We start from the raw sequence: 22,383 nt of genomic DNA, 5'->3' as shown, positions 1-22,383 counted from the left end.
TGAACAGGCAACAAGGAATGCGGCAACAGCCAAATACCTCAAACGAGTAAGGCAAGTCCTAAGAAGCCAGCTCAATGGCAAGAACCAATCCCGGGCAATAAACAGCTATGCCCTGCCAGTGATCAGATACCCTGCGGGAATAATAAGGTGGCCAAAGGAAGAGATACAGACCACAGATGTTAAGACACGAAAGCTCCTCACCATGCATGGAGGGTTCCACCCCAAATCCAGCACCCTGAGACTGTACGCTAGCCGCAAGGAAGGAGGCCGAGGACTAGTGAGCGTGAGAGCCACTATCCAGGATGAAACATCCAAGATCCATAAGTACACCAAGGATAAGGCCCCGACAGATGACGTGCTGAGTGAATGTCTCAGAGAAGAACTGGAGAAGGCTTGGAAGGTGAAGGCCACAGTGGTGCCTGTGGTGATCAGAGCACTAGGGGCTGTCACCCCCAAACTGGAGGAGTGGCTACAACAAATCCCTGAAAAAACATCCGACATCTCATTCCAGAAAAGTGCAGTCCTAGGAACAGCAAGGATACTGCGCAGAACCCTCAAGCTTCCTGGCCTCTGGTAGAGGACCCGAGCTTGGAAAGTGGATGAGAGCACCCGCGGAGGGTGAGAATAGAGTGGTATATATACTTTTCAGCACCGATACTGTAGAAACACAACTGAATATCACAGTGCTGCATTAATCTACCCCTGCGGATTTCTCTTGGATGAAGTTACGGATTCTAATGCTGATGGGAACAGTTAAGTATCGCATTAATTTTGTTTTGTGGAAGAACTGCCTTGGTCAATTCAGTAGCTCCACCTAGAGTTCAAACAAAAAATGCAAGACCTGCAGACTGTATTCTGGTATATTTTTGGATTTTGATGCGGGCCAATTACAATGTATCACGTGTAGAATGTGATACACCATGTATCACGGGCCGAGGTGCAGTAGGCCCACGGGCCGTAGTTTGGACACCTCTGCTCTAAGTGAACCTGCTAAATGAAAGTGTCCCGTGGTCAGTGAGTGAGTCCGACTGAAGCCAGTCAGTGGTTTGAAGAGGAGAAAGCTGAAAGGTAATATGGTGTATGGAGCTGAGCCGTTCAAACACTGACAGGTGTTGCCTCTGATAACAGACAGCGGCTGATAACACCTGTCAGTCAGGGTGAAGTCCCGCCTTTTGCTCCAGTCTCACCCGTTGGACCTTTTTCTGTGTCTGTATGTTTTAGGAGGTTTTAAGCCTCTGCATCCAGTCGGTGTAAAGCCTGAGTCTTACAGGTTGTATGGACCTGGGTCGGGTACTGACCTCAGCTTTCTGTTAGCAGCTCTTCTGCAGTCGTTGGCCTGATTGGTTCCTTGGTCCGCTGTGCATGTGTAAGCCACAGTCACTGGACTGGGGCTGGGTTCTGATGACTTGTTCTCGTTTGATAAGAGGCCAAACCCTTCTCCTTTGTTGAACCTTGGATTCCAGCTCTTTGTTTAGCCGACCTCTCTGATAGTAACAACATCTGCAAAGAAACTGGATTGATGCTGTTGGGCTGGTTGACAAGCTGATGTGAGAGGTTCAGGTTCAATCCCGGTTCTTATTACTATGACCATCCCTTCTCGAGTAGCATCATCAGGGCTAGTGGTTGATGGATTCCTGCTGAACGCATCCTGTCCTTGTTTGGTCGTCTCTGATTGATTGATCATCTCTATACCTTTAGTAGAGCATTGGAACGACTAAGGTTAGGTCCCTTGCTGGTTTTCCAGCTCTCCCTTCCCCAGAGCCTGCTGATTATCTTGATCAGGTGTGTGTGTGTGTGTGTTAGGTCAGTCAGCACCTGGATGAGTTTTATCCCAGCTATCTCAGGGAGGAGCAGCAGAGTACACTCTGGACCGGTCTCTAGTCTATTGCAGGATAATATTAAATGAACACTTGACCGATTTTCATTGGGGGCTGACCAAAACGATCTTGGGTAATATTTGAGAATGAAGGGACACTCAGATGTCTCCATATTATCTATGCAGTGAAATTATCATTTATTCCTCTGCAAAAAGGCCTCTGAAACAGGCCAGAGGCCTTTTTGCCTTGGGCTCACAGACTACAACTAATGCTTTAAATGATCATTTCTCTGCATAGAACATGTGGAGAATTCTGAGTGCCCCTTCATTCTTAAATGCTACCCAAGATCGTTTTGGTCAGCCCCCATTGAATTACTAAGGCTGAAGACAGGTCACAGTCTGTAGAATTCAGACACTAATTACTACAATAATGTCTGACTTATTAACAGTTGAAGGGTGAGTTTGAACCATCTAATTACAAATGAGCCATTAAGCTGTATTAAACTTTATTACTTAAACCAGGATTGATGATGACAAGTCATGAGTGTGACACATGGATTATCTGCTGCTGTCAGAATCTACAATTAGAACTGTTAACTAACTACATGCTCTGTTTAAGGATGTGTGTTTGTATGGTTTCTCTCTGCTTTCTGTCCTGTTGCTGTTGTCAGGTGCAATGTCCCCGCTGTGGGACTAATGAAGGCATTCTTCACATCACAGCACCAACAAATGAACTGTCCATATGAGGGAGGCGATGGATGCAGGTCCTGATCCACCAGAGGGACGGTCGTTGGCGCCGTTCTCAGAAGTACAGTATCGTGATCAGCTGATCAGTAGCAGAGCAGCATCAGGTCAGCAATCGCTCGCCTGGAAGCTGTTCCCCCGTGGAACTGACGTCCCTCTGAGTCCGTTTTGACTGAACAGACTCCTCGGGGGGAAGTGGACCCGGCGCCAGGCAACATGTTCTGATCGTATGATGGTATGTCCCACATGATTTGTATCGGTTGTGTGTGGGGAAAAAAATAATAAGAATGAAATGTTCTTTTAAAACAATGTGAAATAAGAGAACATGGTCAGTAACAAACCAAATCCAGACATGAAACAGCAGGTTTCTGTTCCAACCTGTTTGTCACTGGTTGAAGGTTGAACCTGTTCTGTTTCTGTGAGATGAATGATTTGTGTGGAGTGAGACAGGAAGCGAACCCCATGATAACTACACTTACTAATTAGAACATGCGCTTTATCGATAATAAATAGTAGCTGATGAGGAACTTGTGAGTTCCGTGATGTGTGTTGAATGTGCAGCCGTTCGTTAGGTGTTGTCTCTATGGGTTGACCGTGTACGTCCCCGTGCGGGTCTTCATTGGTTTCTCCATGGGCTCCTGAAGAGACATCATTAATCACATGAAGCGTTGTGTTATTGCACAGCTAGCAACTTTATATAACAAGAAAACATCAACCGCGCTGTGAATGAGCCTGGGTTGGTTGCTTTTATCTTCCTGCGTTGCCATGGAGACATTAATCACATCACAGGAGGTGTTTTTTTGATGTGTAAATGTTGACTGTGAGTCATTGTCTCCCAACTCAGCACACACCCATTAACCACACAGGAGCCGCCGGACGGAGGCGTCTGAGGCTGAGGTGCTGAGGTGTGAGCTGGAGGCCGTGTCCCCTGTGCTGCAGGGAGGCTGAGCTGGCTTCTTATTGTTTCACTGTCAAACTCTGAACGGGCCACTGCACATTCACACACCTTACAAACAGGTTGGGAACCTGAGCACAGTCTGAGAACCACTTCATCATGTTGAAGACATCAGTGTTACAGTATGTTGTTTTAAAGGCCCAGATGTGATTGTGCGGGTGAACGAACGTGCTGACGGACCATTGGTACTGATCACGTCAGTCTCACTGGACGGTGTTGTTGGTTTGGGAGCTGAGACTCACGTATGGCCTCCCGTTGGGTCCTTGGAAGCGACTCTGGGTGCTGTACAGAGGGATGTGGTCCCGGAGGCTGGAGTGCTCGTAGGAGCTGCGCCTGCAGCAGCAGCACCACAGCAGCTGCAGGAGAGAGACCCAGTCAGCTCGAGCTCCGCACTCCGCGTGATGGAATGTACACACAATTTAGGGCTCAGACCACAACTACAGAGGCCCGAGTTGGTGGCCGTGCCGCTGTTCCCTCTGTCTTCACACCTTCCTCAGCAGCATCATTGCATTCGGGAAGTTCATTTCTGATTGTGATACTCACCAGTGCTGCCAGCAACACAAGCAGCAACAGCAGCGCCACCGCAGCCAGAACCAGCAGAGCGATGCCCCATCCAGGGACCCCCCCGCCGCTCGGGCTCTCGGATGTCACCGGCCCCTTTGTGCCGCTGCCCGACGCGTTGGTGTTTTCTGTTCTTGTTGTCATAGAAACCGATGGTTTGTCTGTGCTGTGTTGCTGGGTGAAGTTTGAAGAGAGGGCTCCTGTGGTTGTGTGATGCATCGTTGTCTGTTTGTCTGTAGTTGTTGACTTGTCTGTGATTTTTGGGCCAGTTGTGATGTCAGATTCAGGTGTTGACTTGTTGTGAGCAATGGAACTAGTGCCAATGGAGCTACTGGTGGTTCTGGTGTCTGTACTGATGTGACTGGTACCGGTGTTGGTGATGGTGTCCATGCTGCTGTGACTGGCACCGGTGGTGCTGGTGGTGCTGGTGGTGCTGGTTTCTTCGCTGCTGTGACTGGCATCGGTGGTGCTGGTGGTGCTGGTGTCTTTGCTGCTGTGACTGGTACCAGTGTTGGTGCTGATGTCTGTGCTGCTGTGACTGGTAACAGTGCTGGTGATGGTGTTTGTGCTGGTGTGACTGGTACCAGTGTTGGTGCTGGTGTCTGTGCTGATGTGACTGGTACCGGTGTTGGTGATGGTGTCCATGCTGCTGTGACTGGCACCGGTGGTGCTGGTGGTGCTGGTGGTGCTGGTTTCTTCGCTGCTGTGACTGGCATCGGTGGTGCTGGTGGTGCTGGTGTCTTTGCTGCTGTGACTGGTACCAGTGTTGGTGCTGATGTCTGTGCTGCTGTGACTGGTAACAGTGCTGGTGATGGTGTTTGTGCTGGTGTGACTGGTACCAGTGTTGGTGCTGGTGTCTGTGCTGATGTGACTGGTACCAGTGTTGGTGCTGATGTCTGTGCTGCTGTGACTGGTAACAGTGCTGGTGATGGTGTTTGTGCTGGTGTGACTGATCCCAGTGTTGGTTCTGGTGCCTGTGCTGATGTGACTGGCATCTGTGGTGATGGTGGCGCTGGTGGTGCTGGTTTCTGTGCTGCTGTGACTGCTACCAGTGGTGGTTCTTGTATCCGTGCTGCTGTTGGCACTGATGGTGGAACCATTTTTTGTCTCAGTGGTACCAGAGGGTGCCGTGTCGCTTGGTGCTGCACTGGAAAGGCCTGCGATGAACAGCGGCAGGTTTGACATGTTAAATGTGGTTTACATCCTGATGGGTCTGGAACGGGTTTAGACCCTTAGTTTAGGGTCTAGACCCTTTCTACACAGCGATACTGTATATCAGGAGGAGACACTGACAATGAGCTGCTGCTACCAGATGGAGTATATACTGGTATACAATGTATACTGGTAAATGCATACAATTCTATACTATTGTGTACTATTCTATACTATTAGATACTAATGTATACTATTGTGTACTATTATAAAGTATTGTGTACTATTGCATACTATTGTGTACTATTATACAGTATTGTGTACTGTTGTATACTATTGCGTACTACTGTACAGTATTGTGTACTATTATATACTATTGTGTACTGTTGTGTACTATTATACAGTATTGTGCACTGTTGTATACTATTGTGTACCATTACACAGTATTGTGCACTATTGCATATTATTGTGTACTGTTGTATACCATTATGCAGTATTGTGTACTGTTGTATACTATTGAGTACTTTAGCAACTGTAACTGAACCTACACATCCCAAGTGTCTTTAAACACAGATCTGGTTCGTATCAGTTAACAGCTTGTCGAAGACGAGTCAATGCATCAGTCACAGAGTCCACTTCACTACGACACCTGGTTGATTCTATTGAATTCTACTTTAGACGGGTTCTGAAACCGTGACCTCTGGGCAGTGTTTTCTCTGTGGGACTCAGTCAGCAGCAACACCCTGCTCGGGTTTGAAGCTTTGGACTTGACTAAACTTTGCCACAGACGCCATCAAACCTTTTTCCGCCTAAGGTTTGAATTCCTCCGATCTCAGTGCCTGTGAATGTGTCTTAATCTGTTTTGAGCATCAATTTGAAAAGTCTCAGCTGTGAAGGTGCGTTTGTTTTTCCTACCTGGCGAGGTGAAGGTGAGCGCGAGGCAGAGAACGAGCAGGGTCTCCATCTTTTTGTAGGAAATCGGACAGACTGTCACAAAGATCTCGGTGTGAGCGGCTCCTGGAGTCCGTTTCTATCTGGAGAAAGACTCCTTTATACACCTGCACAGGTGGAGGGGAGGAGGGAGGGGCCACTGCCTCCCTTCGTACCCTGGGACCAATGTGAACAGGGCTCCTCTCTGTGGTCACAGCCTCCTGCTTCTGCCCAGGTTTTAGTTTCATTTAAATCACACAATGCCTGCTGACCCACACACACTCCACCACTGGAACTCATTTACGCACCTGTTGTTTCCTGTTCTGCTTTAGATGAAGAAGAAGCTGGAGTCTGGATGGGGAAGGCCGTTGTGCCTGAGTTCAGGTAAACGACTTCTTTCAGTGTTAAGTCTAAAACAAGGAGCCTCGTTCTGACACAGCAGACACGTTTAAACTGTTCCTGTAACATATTCAGACATAGACTGAAGCTGATTCATCATCGGCTCCTCCATTAGTGACACTTCAGTAATGTTCTCCTCAACAAGAGTAAAGCGGAGCAGACAGAAGAAGAGCCAGAACCAGCAAACTGTTTATTAGGTTGCTGTTTATTGATTCAACAAGATTCAGACATTTTATTGTGGGTTTATCAAACTGGAATCAACATTTAGCTGTAGGCATCTCCCTCAGGCTGTGATTGGTCGGGCACTGCAGCCAATGGGAGCTCAGGGATTGACACAAGGCGATCAGACCCATCTGATGACAATAAAAAGGTTAAGAGTTAACAGTTGGATCTGAAAGTACCTAAGAAAAAGAGCGGAGGAGAAGAGAACGGAGCCCAGTGAAGCGGACTCACCCGTTTGACTTGTGAGTCCGGCTCCCAGCTGGGTCCAGAATGAGCAGGTGTTCTGAGCCAGACCTTTCTGTTGTAGCAGGGCAGGACTTAGCTGCAGATAGGTGGGCAGCGTCTCAGAGGGCAGGACAGGCTGCCAGCGTGGCAGGACAGAACCGGGCCAGACACGGGATGGGTTTGGGTTCCTGAGGAGAAACACGGTTCAGTTTCGCTCTAACTGGCCACTTCACGAGCTCCGTGTCTGACATTAGAATCAGCTCAAATAAAGCCTCTGTCACTGTTACGTTACCCTTGAAATGAAAAAATTCTATGTGGTTGTCATGATTTATGACTCATGTTCCGCAATTAATATCTTAATTTTGTCTTCATTTTTAGATTTGTCTTACTTCTGTTTTATGTATTTGACATTTCCCCTATTGTTCAATGCTTGTCTCTGCCTGATGGACTCTGGACTCCTGGTGCTCCTTCCTCTCTGATAGTCAGACGCCAGCGATGCAGGTGTGAGAATGTAAACATCTCCACACACCGGTGCATCAGTCTGATTGGACCACACAGATGTTCCACCGTAGTCGGACAGAGCGGTTAAAAGGCAGAAGCAGCTTGAGGATCGTGGGCTCTTTGCATCACACCTTCGTGGTGTGTGCACTGGTCTCCAGCTGGTTTTTGGTTTGTTGATGTGCACGATCAACATCCGTGTTTTTGATTTGCTTTCCCATTATTTTTATTTTTATAATAAATCTCACAAAAGACAACTCTCTCATCTGCCTCTTTATGGGAAATTGCCAACACACCCTCCGGCTGCTGAAGGCGCGTTTGTTTTCAGACTCGTCTGGGGTTTTGTAGTCATGTGACTTCCTGTTTAGTTCCCTGCTCCTGTCTAGTGATTATTGGGATTCGTCACCTCCTCGTGTTCTTCCTCAGCTCGTTTCGTCGGTTCGTTGTGTTTCTGTGCAGGTTGGTCTACGTCCTGTGTCATGTGCTGAGGTTGAGTCCATCTGTTTAGAGTTATGGCTTCATTTCCTGCTTCGCAGTGGCCTTGAGTTATTACATATTTAGCTCCCTGTTTGTATTTGTCCTGCATGGTGTGTTTCTGTTCAATCATTCATAGATTAAATCATAGTCCTTCAGTGTCTCTGTCTTGGTCGTGCGCTCCTGTGACACTGAGCTGAACAGGTTTCTCACAGTTCCCTGGTAAAGGGACTCGACAGTATCGGTGCATTTAGCAGCTGCAGCAGCCGTTCTATGGTTCTGTGGCAGGTTTACAACAGAACCAGCTTTAGCTTAAAGCAAAACCCAGTGGAGCTAATGGATAGAAGTCAGCTGAAGAGCTGTTGAGGATTATGTGCAGCAGAAGCCTTTAAATGAACATTTACAGCCTCTGACCCGTTTTGTATGAAGCTGGACACGTAGGTCATCATGGCCAGAGAGAGGCGGCGATCAGAGGTGGTGAAACGCTGAAGACTCTGTGGGTGATGAGGCGTCCCGAACACCAGCTGGACGTCCAGAGGAACAAACGGATCGGACCTGCAGAGACACAGGCAGCACCACGTCACATGACCCACAGGTGACGGACGGACGGAGGGCCCGTTTAGGAGGAGGCAGTACCTGTCTGCAGCGCTGCTGGTGGGTTGGTGGTACAGGAAGACGTTGGCCTGGCTGTTAGCCCAGTGACGAGCCATCTGCAGACTGGGGCAGATGATGAACAGATCCCTGCAACACAAGCAGACCTGGCTCAGCGTCGCTCAGCAGCAGCAGCAGCCGCCGACTCCTCCTGCCTCCAGTCCAGACGTCTTCTGGAGCAGCTTGGGGTGAAGCTGGGCCGCGGCTGCGTTCACGTGTTCTGACCTGGTGGCGTTGCTGAGTGCTCTGGAGAACAGGTTGTATCCGGCGGCTGAGGGGCTGTGATCCAGGGAGTAGAGCCAGGCCGCCGCCTCCTTCAGCAGCGCGTTGCCTTTCACGCCACCCAGCGACCGGCTCAGAGCCTCGTAGAAGGCGCTTTTACCATCGGCCCGGCCCTGAAGAGCCTCAAAGTCCTGAGGACACAGAACACCAAGGAGTCCAGCTGCTCCACTGCAGGTAGACCACCAGCAGCCAACACACAAGCTCGCGGCTTTTACTTAAGGAAAACCTTGCAGCATTTGTACTACATTTAAACACCTGAATTCTAGACCTGCAGCTGAGAGAAAACAGAGTCAGCGCTATATTAGAGGATTTGTGACCTCTGACCTTTATCCTGCGCGCTCGGCTGATGAGCCCGTCGTGGTCAGACGTTCCCAGCAGCAGGTCGACTCTGTGGAAGGACGACAGGGAGCCTGACTGCCAGACTGGAGCCCATGACTGGAACGGACCGCTGGCCGCCAGCAGCTGCAGCACACGCGCACAACAAAAAGTGAGAGCAGGAGGAACTGGGATCGGCGCTGGCTGGTTTCGACCCGTACCTTGGTCTGAGCAGCGTTCAGTGTGTGGACAGGCGTCGCTTTGAGGCAGCCGACCGTGGTCTCATCTGTCAGGTCAGAGGTCACACAGCCGAGCTCTTTGGCCAGGTCCACTGTCTGATGTCTAGAGGCAGCAGGAGTCTGGAGCAGTGATGGAGAGAACACGGAACCGCCCTGGAAGAGTCGAGGAGCAGCTTTCAATATGGGAAAACCTGACCGGGTGGAGGAAGGGAGAATCCACAGCTTCCCACCATCAGCATCATTCGGTGGAACAGAGGCGATGATGAAGACAGAAGATGAAGGCTGGCGATGTCAGCCCCACGCCGCTCAGACCCAACTGTCACTCTCCTGTTGTCTCCTCCCACCTTAGAGATGTGGGCATTAACCCAGCGGAGGACTGCCTCCTGGTCTGACAGTCCATAGTTGCCATGGAGACCAGACTCCCCTGAAGGCAAAGACCAGAGTCCGACAAGAAGCTTTTATACAAACCTGTGTCTGTGTGTGTACTGTACCTGTGCTCAGGAGTGAGTGTGTGTGTGTGTGTGTGTGTGTGTGTGTGTGTGTGTGTGTGTGTGTGTGTGTGTGTGTGTGTGTGTGTGTGTGTGTGTGTGTGTGTACTGTACCGGTGCTCAGGAGTGAGTGAGTGAGTGAGTGGGTGAGTGAGTACTGTACCTGTGCTCAGGAGTGAGTGAGTGAGTGAGTGTGTGTACTGTACGTGTGTGTGTGTGTGTGTGTGTGTGTGTATGTGTGTGTGTGTGTGTGTGTGTGTGTGTTTGTACTGTACCTGTGCTCAGGAGTGTGTGTGTGTGTGTGTGTTTGTACTGTACCTGTGCCCAGGAGTGAGTGTGTGTGTGTGTGTGTGTGTGTGTGTGTGTGTGTGTGTGTATGTACTGTACCTGTGCTCAGGAGTGTGTGTGTGTGTGTACTGTACGTGTCGTACGTGTCTGTGTGTGTGTGTGTGTGTGTGTGTGTACTGTACCTGTGCTCAGGAGTGTGTGTGTGTGTGTGTGTACTGTACCTGTGCTCAGGAGTGTGTGTGTGTGTGTGTGTGTGTGTGTGTGTGTGTGTGTGTGTGTGTGTGTGTGTGTGTGTGTGTACTGTACCTGTGCTCAGGAGTGTGTGTGTGTGTGTGTGTGTGTGTGTATGTACTGTACCTGTGCTCAGGAGTGAGTGAGTGAGTAAGTGAGTGAGTGAGTGAGTGAGTGTGTGTGTACTGTACGTGTGTGTGTGTGTGTGTGTGTGTGTGTGTGTGTGTGTGTGTGTGTGTGTGTGTGCGCATGGTACCTGTGCTCAGGAATCCCAGCGCTGCTGTTCTGTAATTGGCTGTTACCACAACAATACTTCCCACGGCGGCGAGGGTGGAGCCATCCAACAGTCCTGGGCTGTTATTGGCTGGAGGGTTGAAGAAGAAGACCAGGACTGGGACACGCCCCCTCTGAAACACACATTAAACCTTAGCGCTGTGGGGAGCTGGGGGGTCAGCGATTACAAGGACTCACCTGAGCAGCAGGACTGAAGACGTTGAGGTAGAGGCAGTCTTCACTGGAGGCTGCAGACTCTACATCACCAGGCTGGATACAGCTGGGCCTGAAGACACAGGAGGCTTCATAACGCGTCTAATGCGTCGTCTGTCCACGACGTCCTGACAAATGTGCTGAGACACTCACCGTGGCTCTGTGGCGTCCCATGTTCCTGTCCAATCCGCTGGCTGAGCCGGCTCAAAGCGCAGCGGTCCCATGGGTGGACGGGCATATGGGACTCCCAGGAACTGAACCACAGTCCTGCGGTACGAGCCCAGGACCGTCTCCACGGTACCTCCCTGCAGGACCCCATGACCCTCGATGGAGATGTTTGTCACCACCGGCAGCCGCGCTAAATAAACAGAAGATTATTAAGAGTTGGAGAATGCAATACCAGGCTGTGAGCTGCTCACCTGTCCTCAGGTACACCTGGGAGGCGGGCTCTCTGATGACCAGCCTGCAGGAGGAGGCGGTGCCAGATGAGCTGGGGGCGGAGCTTAGCCCACAGACTGTGGTGTCGGGGTAGAAGACGCAGCGAGTGGCAGACTCCGCCTCACTGAGTGACACGGCAGCACAGGACTCCGCCTCCTGACAGGCTGAAACAGGACTCCACCTTAATTCATCCTGAATCGTCATAAACCCCAGGAGAGTAGAGCACGTAAATGTTGTTACCATGGAGACACCAGTCCCTGGTCTTCTTTGGGTCAGTGGCAATGTCACGGCTCACTTGGATGACATCATACATAGAGACCGATGGGTCAACCAGCACCGATGACTCGGGGAGGCGATGCCACTCGTCCATAGACACTGTGACACCAATATTCACACAGATGCAAATTTGTATGGTAGGAATGAAGGTGTTAGTCAGTCTTAGTGCCTGTGTCACAGTCTTACCGTTGGTTTTGGTGGGGGGCAGGTTAAACAGAGGACACAGAGCCGGAGAAGAAGTCCACTGATTCACTGATAACAGACATCACATCACATCACATCCTGCCTCTGGCAGTAGGTACACGCATCTGTGAGCATTAGTGTGTATTCGTACCAGGCTTCTGGTACCAGCCGAGCGGTTCTGGTGCCGTCTTCAATACAGACGGAGTGCAGTCCTGAGTCCTCCAGGTGGTCAGGTCCTCCTCACTGCAGGTCTGGACTCCGAGACTGATCAGAGACAGACAGACTGATTCTGAACCCCCTGCAAAGACAAACAGGTGCGTGGTCAAAGGGGTCCATCTACAGGGGTCTGTGTCCCCACAGCTCAGAGCAGTGACCCACACTGGACTCTGTGTGAACAGACATCACGTCACCTGCTGACTCGGAGTCTCGGATGAAGCCGATACCACGACAACAGGGATCTTCATCACAACGACGTTCACACGCCATGAACCTGAAAATCAGAACAAAACCAGGCATCTGCGTTTGACAGGAACGTTCAGGCACGAGACATCAACACCAGAGTTTGTGCAAATCTTTTATCTGCGGTGCATGTGTGAGTGTGTGAGTGTGTTTACACGAGTGTGTGTGAGCGTGTGCATGTATGTGTATGTGCGTGTGAGCGCGAGTGTGAGTGTGTGTGCACGTGTGTGTGTGAGCGTGCATGTATATGTGCGTGTGTGTGAGTGAGTGAGTGTGTGTGAGTGGTATGCATGTGTGTGTGTGTGAGCGCGTGCGCGTGAGAGTGCGTGAGCATGTGTGATTGCATGTGCACAGATGTGTGTGCACATGAGTGTGTTTGTGCGTGTGAGCGCGAATGTGAGTGCGTGTGCACGTGTGTATGTGCATGTGTGTGATTGAGTGTGTGTGTGTGTGTGTGTGTGTGTATGAGTGCATGTGCACGTATGCGTGTGCGCGTGAGTGTGTGTGAGCGTGCATGTGTATGTGCGTGTGTGAGCGCGCGTGTTACCCCTCAGACAGCCCTGTGTTTTCTCTCAGACCGACTCGGCTGCGTACAGAGTAGGAAACCATCTTCTGGAAAGAAACTCGCTCGTAGAAATTCTTTACTGGTCCAGACAAGTCCACTGAACAGAACCAGAACCTTCATGTTTGTCAATGCAGCCACTATGCAGCTGTTTAATATAGTATAGTATGACGTGAGATCGACTTCCTATCTTACAGAAGGGGAAAGGAGACTTTCCACATGTAACAGTTCCTGTATGAACGTTTGATGTCATTAAAGCTGCTGCAGATGATGCAGATCATAAACTCAACAGTGAAGCTTTGTCTTCACATTTTCTACTGAACGTCTTTCAGTCTGACCGTGGAGGAGCAGTTCAGTACCTTTCTTGCTGTAGGTGCTGCTGGGTGCTCTGTTCAGCAGGAGGGGGCAGGCTCGTCTCACACGTTTGTCGTAACCTCCGCAGACTCGACTGTCGGGATACAAGGAGCAGCTGAAGAAACCTGCTGAGTCGGCGTCTGTGAGGTCAGCAACGTAACACTGCTGCTCCACATCACAGCCTGAATAAGGGAACACACAGTCCTCACCCACCAGTCAATCAAGGTGAGCTAAGAAAAGCTAACTTCATGTAGCATACGTGTGAGACACCAGAACAGGGCCTGCTGGGAGTTGTAGTTCTGCCTATTGAGCCAGAAGGACAGAACAGGGAGCTTCGCCTGCGGATCCACAACAATGTCGTCTTCCAACAGAGGCTGAAACCTCTGCTGCACAGACACTGGGAATATACCAAGAGGCAAGTGTTACCAGCCAGACTCAATATCATCAGTCACACTTCTGTGAACCGACAAAAGAAGGTGCAGGTGCAGCTCCTCACATGTTAGAACACAAAGCAACAAGCGCCTCTTAACTAACACACTAGAAGGCTGCACTGAGCCGGCCTGTTACATCGGGATCAGCAGGTACGAGATCAGACATGATACCAACCATCCAGAGGAGGCCCGGGTTCTGCCGCTGCACAGGAAGAAGTCGAACCTGCATCTGGGAAAAACAACTGTTTATTAATCAAGCTGCTGCCTGAGCCTGTGGGAGCAGGATCCATTCCCACATCCACTCTAGTCCACAGTGTAGGAACCAACGTATTGCTCTGACCAGGACAGAGTCGCTACTGTACCAGTGTCCATGTACACGGCCTGGAAGCTGATGATGGATGCCTGATAGTCCGACTTGGGCTTGGTGTCCGGAGGCAGAGCAGAATCAGCTGAACAGAAACAGCAGGGCACCATTTACTGTAGGTCCAGTGTTGCTCAGTCATTTGTTTAATTTCCCACTTTGAAGCTAAAGCCTATTTGTCTGGTGAACTGTGGATTCATTCTAGGGCTGCAACTAATAATTATTTTGATAATCCATTAATCCGTCAATTATTTTTTCAGATTAATCGGATTAAAAAAATGATGTTTTGCTTATTAGAAATCCCTTATCAAGGTTTTTTTTAACTAAATTTTGATTTTGACTCTTTAAATCTCAAACAAAACACAAAATCAATAAGTGTTTGAATTATAAAACTTCCATATACAATATACAAAATATATAAAACATAAATAAACAAAGCAAGCAACGTGAAGATCTGCAGCAGCTCCATTAACCTGATTGTGGGAGAAAACGTGTAAACTCCTCGGCTCCTTCTGGCTCCGAGGCAACGGTGAAAACCACTGAAAACCTGTCGTCTTATTTTATTGCTGCTGTTACAGTACATTCAGTGTCTGCACCGTTTAAGTTGCGTCGTTCTGTGGTGGCGCCGTTCATCACTATGTAGTGAACGAGATGATGCGCAGTCACAGATTAAGTAACAAAGTAACTTTTAACACAGCGGCACTTAATGAAGAGTCCTCACGTGATGATAAACAGCGTTTGTTCCCGCTGCTACATCCGGGACACCAGTGTTTCATTCTTACGTTCTCCTGTGTCGCTGTAGTTTTACAAACCACCAGCTGAACTTTGTATGACTTGAAGGTTAACGTTGTCTTTGTTTAATATTTAAAGCTCATATGAAGAGATGAGGCGCAGCCTTCACCTGCTGCCGCTTGGTTTGTTTCCCCGCATTCCAGCGGCTGCGTTATTTTGCCGTCGCGCTGCGCAGTAAAATGAGCAGCCTGACTGATCGATAACAGAAATCGTTATAAATCAATTTCATCGATCTCTCTTACTGATGGTGAAGTTTTGTCCTCCAAAGTCAAACACGAAGCTCTTGTGCAGCTCGCTATAGGTCAGACCCGGTCCACAGGCGCGATCAGCCCCTCCCTGTCCTCTCACATCCCAGTCCTGGTCGCCGCACATCAGGACTGATGGAGCGCTCAGCCAACCACAGAACACAGAGCCTAAGGGAAAGGTCGGGCTTTCATTTTTCATTTTAGTTGAGTCACATGCTGACGCTCTCCCGTCTCCATGGTAACGTACCTCCACTCAGGCTGTTCTGGTTGAGGATGAATCCTTCACAGCAGGTGTCTCGGCTGCAGCTATCCTGACAGAAACGATGAGCGTCGGACAAAGAGGTGTGTCTGGAGGAGAACACCTGGGTCCTAAACACACCTGAGACGGCCTTCATCATCTTCATCCTCACAAAACTCTGCAGCTGCAGAGAGGAAAACTCTGCCCCTGAAACGCACAGGTACACATATGTAAGCAGGCCCCTGACTGAAAACACAGAACCCATGCACTACGTTACCATGGTAACAGTACCTTTCTTTCTGACAACCAGCAGATCTGAGGGCCCGCCCCTCACGGCCACAGAGCAGCTCACCCACTCAAAATATTCAGCCTGAGGATTACCCAGAAACCCTCTGGACTGCACAAACAAAATCAAAACTATTTAGAGCTCAACTCTGAAAGATAAAACAAACGTGAATTAAGGAGTAAAAGAAAAGCACAGTGGGGACGTTCACTACGATGGGCAAATATTGGACAGTTCTGCAGGATGAAGTGGTGAATTATTAACCATAACTAGACCCCGATTGTTCCCGGCAGGACAGTAAATCCTGTTGAACCTCATATTAATGGTCACAGTGCTGCTACTGTAAGTGTGTGGAACAATCCTTCTAAAGCGCAGCTAAGGAGGTTTGTGGTCTAAGAAGGTTGAACAGTTCTGAAAAAACTAAACACTGAAAACAGTTGAAGATCCTTCACTTAGTGTGTTTTTTTTCTAGTGAGAGTCAGTAAATTACACATAATAATGAGGAGTGTGTGTGTTCACCTGTTGGGAGGTGTTGCAGTGTGTGTTCAGTGTGTGTGTGCTATACAGCTCACACCGAGTCCGTCTGCTGAACAGCGCCACATGGTGGCAGGACGGGTTCACTGCACACGCTGCGAAACAAGCACATCATCAGTGAGGGAGGGAACCAGACCTTCACTCGGTACTCACATCTTCTACTCTGTGTGGGGTTTACCTTGGACACAGGTTGGGAGGTCAGAGGTCATGTTCTGCAGGACTTCAGCATCTTCAGCTCTAAACAGTTCTGATCCAGGAACTGCTTCAAACCTGATGAGAACTGCAACACGCACAGTTAACTACCACACAAACAAACACAAGATCAATTCACAGCTGCTGCGTCTTCACCTGAGCACTCGTTATCAGTCCAAGGCTTGTTGCTATTGGTCCATTCAAGCTCCTCCCCCTCACTGTTAACACACCTCCACCTGTTGGACAGGAAGTCAGGCTGTGCTGGCAGAAAGTCCCCGCGCTCTGAGCACCGCAGACGCCGCCTCTCGCACTCTGTCACACCTGACACACACACACACACACGCACGCACGCACGCACATACATTTGTATTTTTAGAGTGAACTTTTGATCATTCATTTACTTTCATATCAGCCTTTGATTGTTGACTGAACAGGAACAAATCCTTCAATCAAAGATGGTAAAAAACACAATGTGAAATGTATGCGATAAAGGTGTGATTTATCCCATAGTGGAGCCAGAGCAGCCACAAAGAAACACAAGATGCAGAAACAGGTGGACGCCTACGATGTCCATCCACCCATCTACAACCCCTTGTTCCCATTGGGCCGGTGGGGGTGCTGGAGCCTATCCGCTGCCTTAGGGCGGGAGGCCGGGTACACCCTGGACCGGTCACCAGTCCATCGCAGGGCGCATATGATGCCGATATGTAAGTGTACTGACAGACGGTGTGACCCTCATTATATTAGACGTTTGTGACCTGTTTAAGAGCTTAAAGGACTCACACTGATAAACGGATGATGCACCAACAGGAGAAGAGCCTCTGGGACAGCTGCTACAGAAGTCCCTGCCCTCCTCGCTCTGATAGGTTCCTTCAGGACAAACGAGACACCCCCCCTCCCTGAAGAAGGTTCCTGCAGGGCAGACGACTGCCAAGAGCAGCCCAACAGGCAGCAGGTCAGTCACAAAGTGCAATGAAGAATCAGTAAGTCAGTCAATCAGCCTGTTGTTGGTGCCGTGTGCATCAGAGCAAGTTGGGATCCAGTCGGACAGAATAGTAGCCGGGTGCACCATGCACCAGACGGAGGTGACTGATCCAGAATCAGCCTGTAGCCATTTATGTTGCCACTTGTTCCTGTGTGTCAGAGCTCAGATGTCAGATGTCAGTCTAAACTGATCAGCTGACTCACCGCAGCCTTGACCGTCGCTGCTCAGGTGGAAACCGGGAGAACAGTTGAAGTTTGGAGTTGTCATTGAAACTAGTTTAATCTCCGGCATAGACCGGACACTAATCAGAAGCTTCCGAACGTCTTCTAGAAGTCTGGTCTCGTTCAGGAACAGACCTGCCACAAAGAAACCAACATCAGCAACTGGATCCAGGTTCACTAGAAACAGATGAATCCTAAATCAGATGCGCAAAACGTGACATGACATGACTTTAACTCCGTGTTCCTTCCGGTTAAGGGCCTAAGGGCTGAGTTTGATGTTGCCAGACTGATGCTCAAAGTGAATGTGTCCAACAGGAAAAAAGGGAAAAGACGAGGACATTCGCTCTGGGGATGATGCTCACTGACGTCATGCAGGTCGGGGAGGTCAGAGGTCGGGAGGTCAGACAAGTAGGCCGTCCACCTGAGTGTCAGCAGCGAATCATCACCGTCACACTGTAGACGAAGGGACGAGTCGTCGCAGAGCGTCACGGAGCGACCGGAGGCGGAAAGCTACAAACACAGGAAACAGTGGAACCAGATGAACGTTGAGTCTGTGGACATGTCTGACTGACTGTCAGTCAGAGGGCAGTGTTTACCTGTGCAGAGCACAGCCCCCTGCTGATCAATGCCGTGGATAGCAGAGACTGTAAACTGCTGATCTGGGAACATGCGGATGACAGCGTCCAGAGCTGAGACACCGACACCGACTGCAAAGGCTGAGACACTAGATCAGAGAGAAGTAGTTCATGTACAACTTGTCAAACAACTGTGATTCAACCAAACGATGGCCTTCGGTGATGAGATTAGTCGTACTCTGACACGCTCCACTCAGAGGGTTGTTGTCATTTTTCCACTGTAGACTCTCAGTCTGGCAAATGAAGTTGCTTACAGGAAGCGCGTTTTGGTAACCACGGTAACAGACAAGGTCACAACCCTGACGACCATCAGCCTCTGGGCGGCAGACCAGAGCACCATGGGTAATGACGGGATGGGGACAGAGAGGACCTAGAGAAGTCACAGTCAACGTCAGTCCGAGCTGAGATGAATGATGTAGCGTGGAGAATGAATCAGTTCATTTATCAGGTCTGCAGATTCAGTGTACCACCTGATAAACTAACAGGAACTCACGAGCACACGAGGGCGTCTGTCCTGTCTGCCGAAGCATCCGAGTCCCGCCCTCCTCCTGTCCGTCTTCAGACACGCACCAGCAGGAAGTGACATCACACTGCAGTGGACTAAAGGAACCGTCGGGTCGACACTGAAGACCCTGCAGCTCGCACCAGCTGGGACCTAACCCGCCAAACGCAGTGTCAGTGAATGCATCGCTGGCAGCCAATCAGTGTGTTTGTGTCTGTGTGTACATGTTAGCTGTCCTGTGGCGCTCTGTGAGGCCATCTGTACGGTCTCTCCGGTCACAGGGTTGACACACCAGCCTACAGCGCCTCCTGTCTGCAGCACAGAGAACCGACCGTCCTGAAATACAAACAGAGTGTGTCTGTGTTCCGATGCAGAGGCAGAAGGTTCGTCAGCTGGAACCTTTAGCAGCTCCTGCAAGCGCCACCGTAGCGTGGACTCCTACCTCGTCACACTTCAGCTGGAAAAGTGAAGTGGTGATGTCAGAGGCTTTCGCCCAACCAGAGAGCAGCGTGTGAGCCTGAGCTCTCTGACAGCGGGTCAGACCTGCAGAAAAACACCTGACGTGAAGAAGACGGTCTGCGTTTGTGTGAAGGACTGTGTTTAGTAGCATCTCACATTGAGGCCGGCTGAGAGAGCGGCTGCTCAGAGACGTGGGGACATATTCTCCATCCTCATCCACACACCAGCACTGACCTATTTTCATGGTAAAGTAATACGTGTTAGTTTGCCTTTTCTTTCTTATTTCTATTACTAGAATCTACTGGGACTTTAACATTTAGACTGACGTCCTGTTCATTACATGATGGAGGTAAATGGTCCACATCATTTCTGTGCTAAACAGACAGAACAGACCTGTGCTGTGGTAGCACTGTGTGGGCAGCCAGTCTCCGTAAGCATCACACTGTGGAGTGAAGGGCAGGTAGGAACGATGCTGAGGAGGCGCCAACATCTGAACAGCTGCAACACATCACTGTCAAGTTAAATCCAGGATGTAGACCTGAGCACGAGAGAAACAAGACACAGCCTCCACCCAAAGGCCACACCACTGGTTGAGCAGTCCTCAGGTTCTGCTCTACACCAGTTAACACCAGTTCACTGTCACGATTTTGCGTCGGGAGCACAATTTCGGTGCTTTAGACGAGATTGTGATTTTGCGCCCTTCTCCTCCGCTCCTCTGCCCCGGCTTGAAGCCTAGGGCGCCACCTGCTGGGATGGCGCCCTAGGCTCCAGGCCTTCAGAAAAAGCCAAGTTCACCTATGCCCTGCACCCAAGAACATGGGTCCAAAGGCCCTGCACCCAAGAACATGGGTCCAAAGGCCCTGCACCCAAGAACATGGGTCCAAAGGCCCTGCACCCAAGAACATGGGTCCAGAGGCTCCGCACCCAAGAACATGGGTCCAAAGGCCCTGCACCCAAGAACATGGGTCCAAAGGCTCCGCACCCAAGAACATGGGTCCAGAGGCTCCGCACCCAAGAACATGGGTCCAAAGGCTCCGCACCCAAGAACATGGGTCCAAAGCGAACTCACTAGAGTAAGCAGCCAATCGCAGAGCGGCTTTGGAGGCGTTGAGCAGAGCGTCAGACACGCGGCGCTCCTCCTGTGATCGGCCGGTCTGGAGCTCCTCGGGGGTCAGACGAACGCCTTCAGCCAGCATGAATCCATATCCCACAGGGAGGTGTGATGAGTTGGAGAGAGCTATGATGCTCTGCACCTCCTGCCTGAACGCTGTGACCTCAGCTAGCGCCCTGGCACACCCACCTGCAGGTTAGCATCACACGCTAGTTAGCGTGCTGGTCAAACGATTAAGAAGGAAGGTTAACATCAGGGGCAGAAGACAGAAGTACAGAACAGTGTTATACTAACATGAGGTTCTTGACTATGTGCTAGAAGGGAACACGGGGAATACGTATAGAGCTTCTAAATGGAGCAGTTAGTATTATTACATGCTTTCCTCTGCATCTATTTGATAGAAATGCACCAACCAAGGCGGGAACAACAGGTCATATATAATATTTAATATCACAACACAAATCTAGGAAGAACATAGAAGAAATGATCGAGTGAGAACAGCCACAAAACTGAATTTGTGTCACACAGACCTGTAGGTGACTGAACCTTCAGTGTTGTTCTCTCTGGACCTAAAACAGACTAAGTCAGTACTGAAATATAACAATAACCTCAAATCTAAATATAACAATGAATATAAGTATTAAATATTAGATAGGAGCCGACACAGGGCAAGGTCATTGGATTCTGTACCATTAAATCAAAACGGCACAGATCAGCGCTGTTTCAGATTACTGAGGTTACTGCACTTCTTTGATACCTGCAGTTATTTGGTAACAACCTCATTAGGTCCTCTCATCAGTACTTGGTATACTTGGTATAAGCAAGTTCTCCAATGTATGTACTTGTGTCGGGACCAGCCCTAATTAACCACCGCACACCTTAAGGTTAGGACTAAGGGCAGAACCTTTGCTTTTTAAAGTTTAACAGTGACTTGTCCGATCGGAAAGGGCTCTTTGTTTGTTTCTTTACTCAGCGCTCAGGGAGATGCTGATAACTTACAGAGCATAGCGCCCCCTGCTGGTCCAGCACTCAGGGTGTTTCCGTCCGCATCCACACAGAAGCAGCGTGATCCGATACACTGCAGCGGCAGGAACGCTCCGTCTTCTGCACACGCTGGGATGTGGACGTCAGCGCTAGCAGCCAAGCCGGCTTTCACCTTCAGAGCCGTGCTTCTGTCCGTCTCGCAGCGCGTCGGACAGCGAGGCCGGCGACCAGCCGTCCGTGACCCTGCGACCTCCTGACCCCGATGATCTGCACACCAGCACTCACCACCGTGACACTGAACCTCCTGGAAAGCGCCGTTGGCTGTGCAGCTTGGAGTATAGATGCCTGCTGCGTCGTCCTCTTCATCAGCAGAGCAGGAGCGAAGCAGCGGCGTCAGGACCTGGAAGACGGGGCGATGATGAAATGAGGGGATGGATGTCGACTTCAAAACATACTGTATGTGTGTGAAGCACAACTGAGGAGACTGAGTGCATGAAGTTAACAGAAAAGTCACAGCCAAGGATATTTTTCACCGCTTTAGGTTCGACTGGAGCTTTTTGTTGGATGCTTGAGAACCTGTATCTGACCTGTTCCAGTGACGCCGACCGTGACCTGCTCAGAGACCTCAGCGTGTGCTGAAGGCCAGACAGGAAAGAGGGGTCCTCCAGGACCCTGCTGACAGACTGGACCAAGCCCTGGTATTTCTGAGAGGAGAGCGGATCCAGACCAAGAGCTCCCTGAGATCCCACCGCACCGCTGAAGTTGAAGGCAGCAACGTTCTTCAGGTACTTCCCTCCAAACAGCTCCTCCTGCAACCGAAGCCACGAGGAACGAGACAGCGCCTGAAGAGCTGCCTCTATGGAGGGGAAGAGACCCTGAAGGACTTCCACGAGGCGGGACAGGAAGGAGGCTGCATCCGTCTCCACTGGGAGCAGGTCCCGGAGAGGCCCGATAAGGAGCTCACACGAGTAAGATCTGCCAGAGGAGACCTCAAAGAGAGGAGGATCAGCAGGTCCGGAGAAGAGCCGAGACAGAGCCAGACGACGGCGAGAGAGACAATCACCAAGACCTGAACCTGGAGGAAATCAACAAGAGGATGAAGGACGGACTGACAAAACATGAAGCCATAAATGATTCTAGACAACCTCCGTATTTCTACAGAGCTTGAGAGAGAAATGGATG

The 22,383-nt window shown here is 50.1% G+C and overlaps 2 protein-coding genes across 6 annotated transcripts in view; both read right to left on the bottom strand.

The window, feature by feature from the left end:
* Positions 1-2,291: 2,291 nt before the first annotated feature.
* LOC121201720 (mucin-1-like) lies at positions 2,292-4,237 on the bottom strand. The gene is made up of 3 exons (XM_041067845.2): positions 4,059-4,237; positions 3,758-3,871; positions 2,292-3,198 (listed from the first exon to the last, which is right to left on the bottom strand). Exons 1-3 carry the CDS (start codon positions 4,218-4,220, stop codon positions 3,142-3,144), a joined length of 333 nt encoding a protein of 110 aa, XP_040923779.1. The 5' UTR covers positions 4,221-4,237; the 3' UTR covers positions 2,292-3,141.
* Positions 4,238-6,744: 2,507 nt separating this feature from the next.
* tg (thyroglobulin) overlaps positions 6,745-22,383 on the bottom strand; it is a 19,950-nt gene continuing 4,311 nt past the window's right edge. For 2 of the 5 annotated variants that reach the window (XM_029129423.3, XM_029129417.3), the window contains exons 9-49: positions 21,789-22,276; positions 21,217-21,601; positions 20,748-20,786; positions 20,176-20,406; positions 19,500-19,604; positions 19,263-19,340; positions 19,090-19,190; positions 18,872-18,983; positions 18,639-18,800; positions 18,324-18,515; positions 18,107-18,234; positions 17,873-18,020; positions 17,493-17,645; positions 17,088-17,231; positions 16,461-16,625; positions 16,291-16,392; positions 16,098-16,207; positions 15,587-15,692; positions 15,305-15,502; positions 15,055-15,225; positions 14,022-14,108; positions 13,835-13,888; positions 13,488-13,625; positions 13,234-13,410; positions 12,860-12,974; positions 12,264-12,343; positions 12,005-12,151; positions 11,857-11,922; positions 11,635-11,769; positions 11,376-11,558; positions 11,110-11,314; positions 10,942-11,029; positions 10,727-10,877; positions 9,694-9,887; positions 9,446-9,616; positions 9,234-9,371; positions 8,853-9,040; positions 8,613-8,717; positions 8,391-8,531; positions 7,011-7,192; positions 6,745-6,910 (exon numbers count right to left, since the gene is read on the bottom strand). In XM_029129423.3, coding sequence (XP_028985256.1) covers positions 6,822-6,910; positions 7,011-7,192; positions 8,391-8,531; positions 8,613-8,717; positions 8,853-9,040; positions 9,234-9,371; positions 9,446-9,616; positions 9,694-9,887; positions 10,727-10,877; positions 10,942-11,029; positions 11,110-11,314; positions 11,376-11,558; positions 11,635-11,769; positions 11,857-11,922; positions 12,005-12,151; positions 12,264-12,343; positions 12,860-12,974; positions 13,234-13,410; positions 13,488-13,625; positions 13,835-13,888; positions 14,022-14,108; positions 15,055-15,225; positions 15,305-15,502; positions 15,587-15,692; positions 16,098-16,207; positions 16,291-16,392; positions 16,461-16,625; positions 17,088-17,231; positions 17,493-17,645; positions 17,873-18,020; positions 18,107-18,234; positions 18,324-18,515; positions 18,639-18,800; positions 18,872-18,983; positions 19,090-19,190; positions 19,263-19,340; positions 19,500-19,604; positions 20,176-20,406; positions 20,748-20,786; positions 21,217-21,601; positions 21,789-22,276 — 6,152 coding nt within the window. In that variant the 3' untranslated portion in view covers positions 6,745-6,821. The remainder of the gene's footprint in view (positions 6,911-7,010; positions 7,193-8,390; positions 8,532-8,612; positions 8,718-8,852; positions 9,041-9,233; positions 9,372-9,445; positions 9,617-9,693; positions 9,888-10,726; positions 10,878-10,941; positions 11,030-11,109; positions 11,315-11,375; positions 11,559-11,634; positions 11,770-11,856; positions 11,923-12,004; positions 12,152-12,263; positions 12,344-12,859; positions 12,975-13,233; positions 13,411-13,487; positions 13,626-13,834; positions 13,889-14,021; positions 14,109-15,054; positions 15,226-15,304; positions 15,503-15,586; positions 15,693-16,097; positions 16,208-16,290; positions 16,393-16,460; positions 16,626-17,087; positions 17,232-17,492; positions 17,646-17,872; positions 18,021-18,106; positions 18,235-18,323; positions 18,516-18,638; positions 18,801-18,871; positions 18,984-19,089; positions 19,191-19,262; positions 19,341-19,499; positions 19,605-20,175; positions 20,407-20,747; positions 20,787-21,216; positions 21,602-21,788; positions 22,277-22,383) is intronic. The other 3 variants (XM_029129418.3, XM_029129421.3, XM_029129422.3) reach the window with 3 other exon arrangements.

This window comes from Betta splendens, chromosome 16, assembly GCF_900634795.4.
Source record: "Betta splendens chromosome 16, fBetSpl5.4, whole genome shotgun sequence".
NCBI classification, from domain to species: Eukaryota; Metazoa; Chordata; class Actinopteri; order Anabantiformes; family Osphronemidae; genus Betta; species Betta splendens.
The sequence above is the reverse complement of the archived record's forward strand: the minus strand, read 5'-3'. Positions and strand labels throughout refer to the sequence as shown.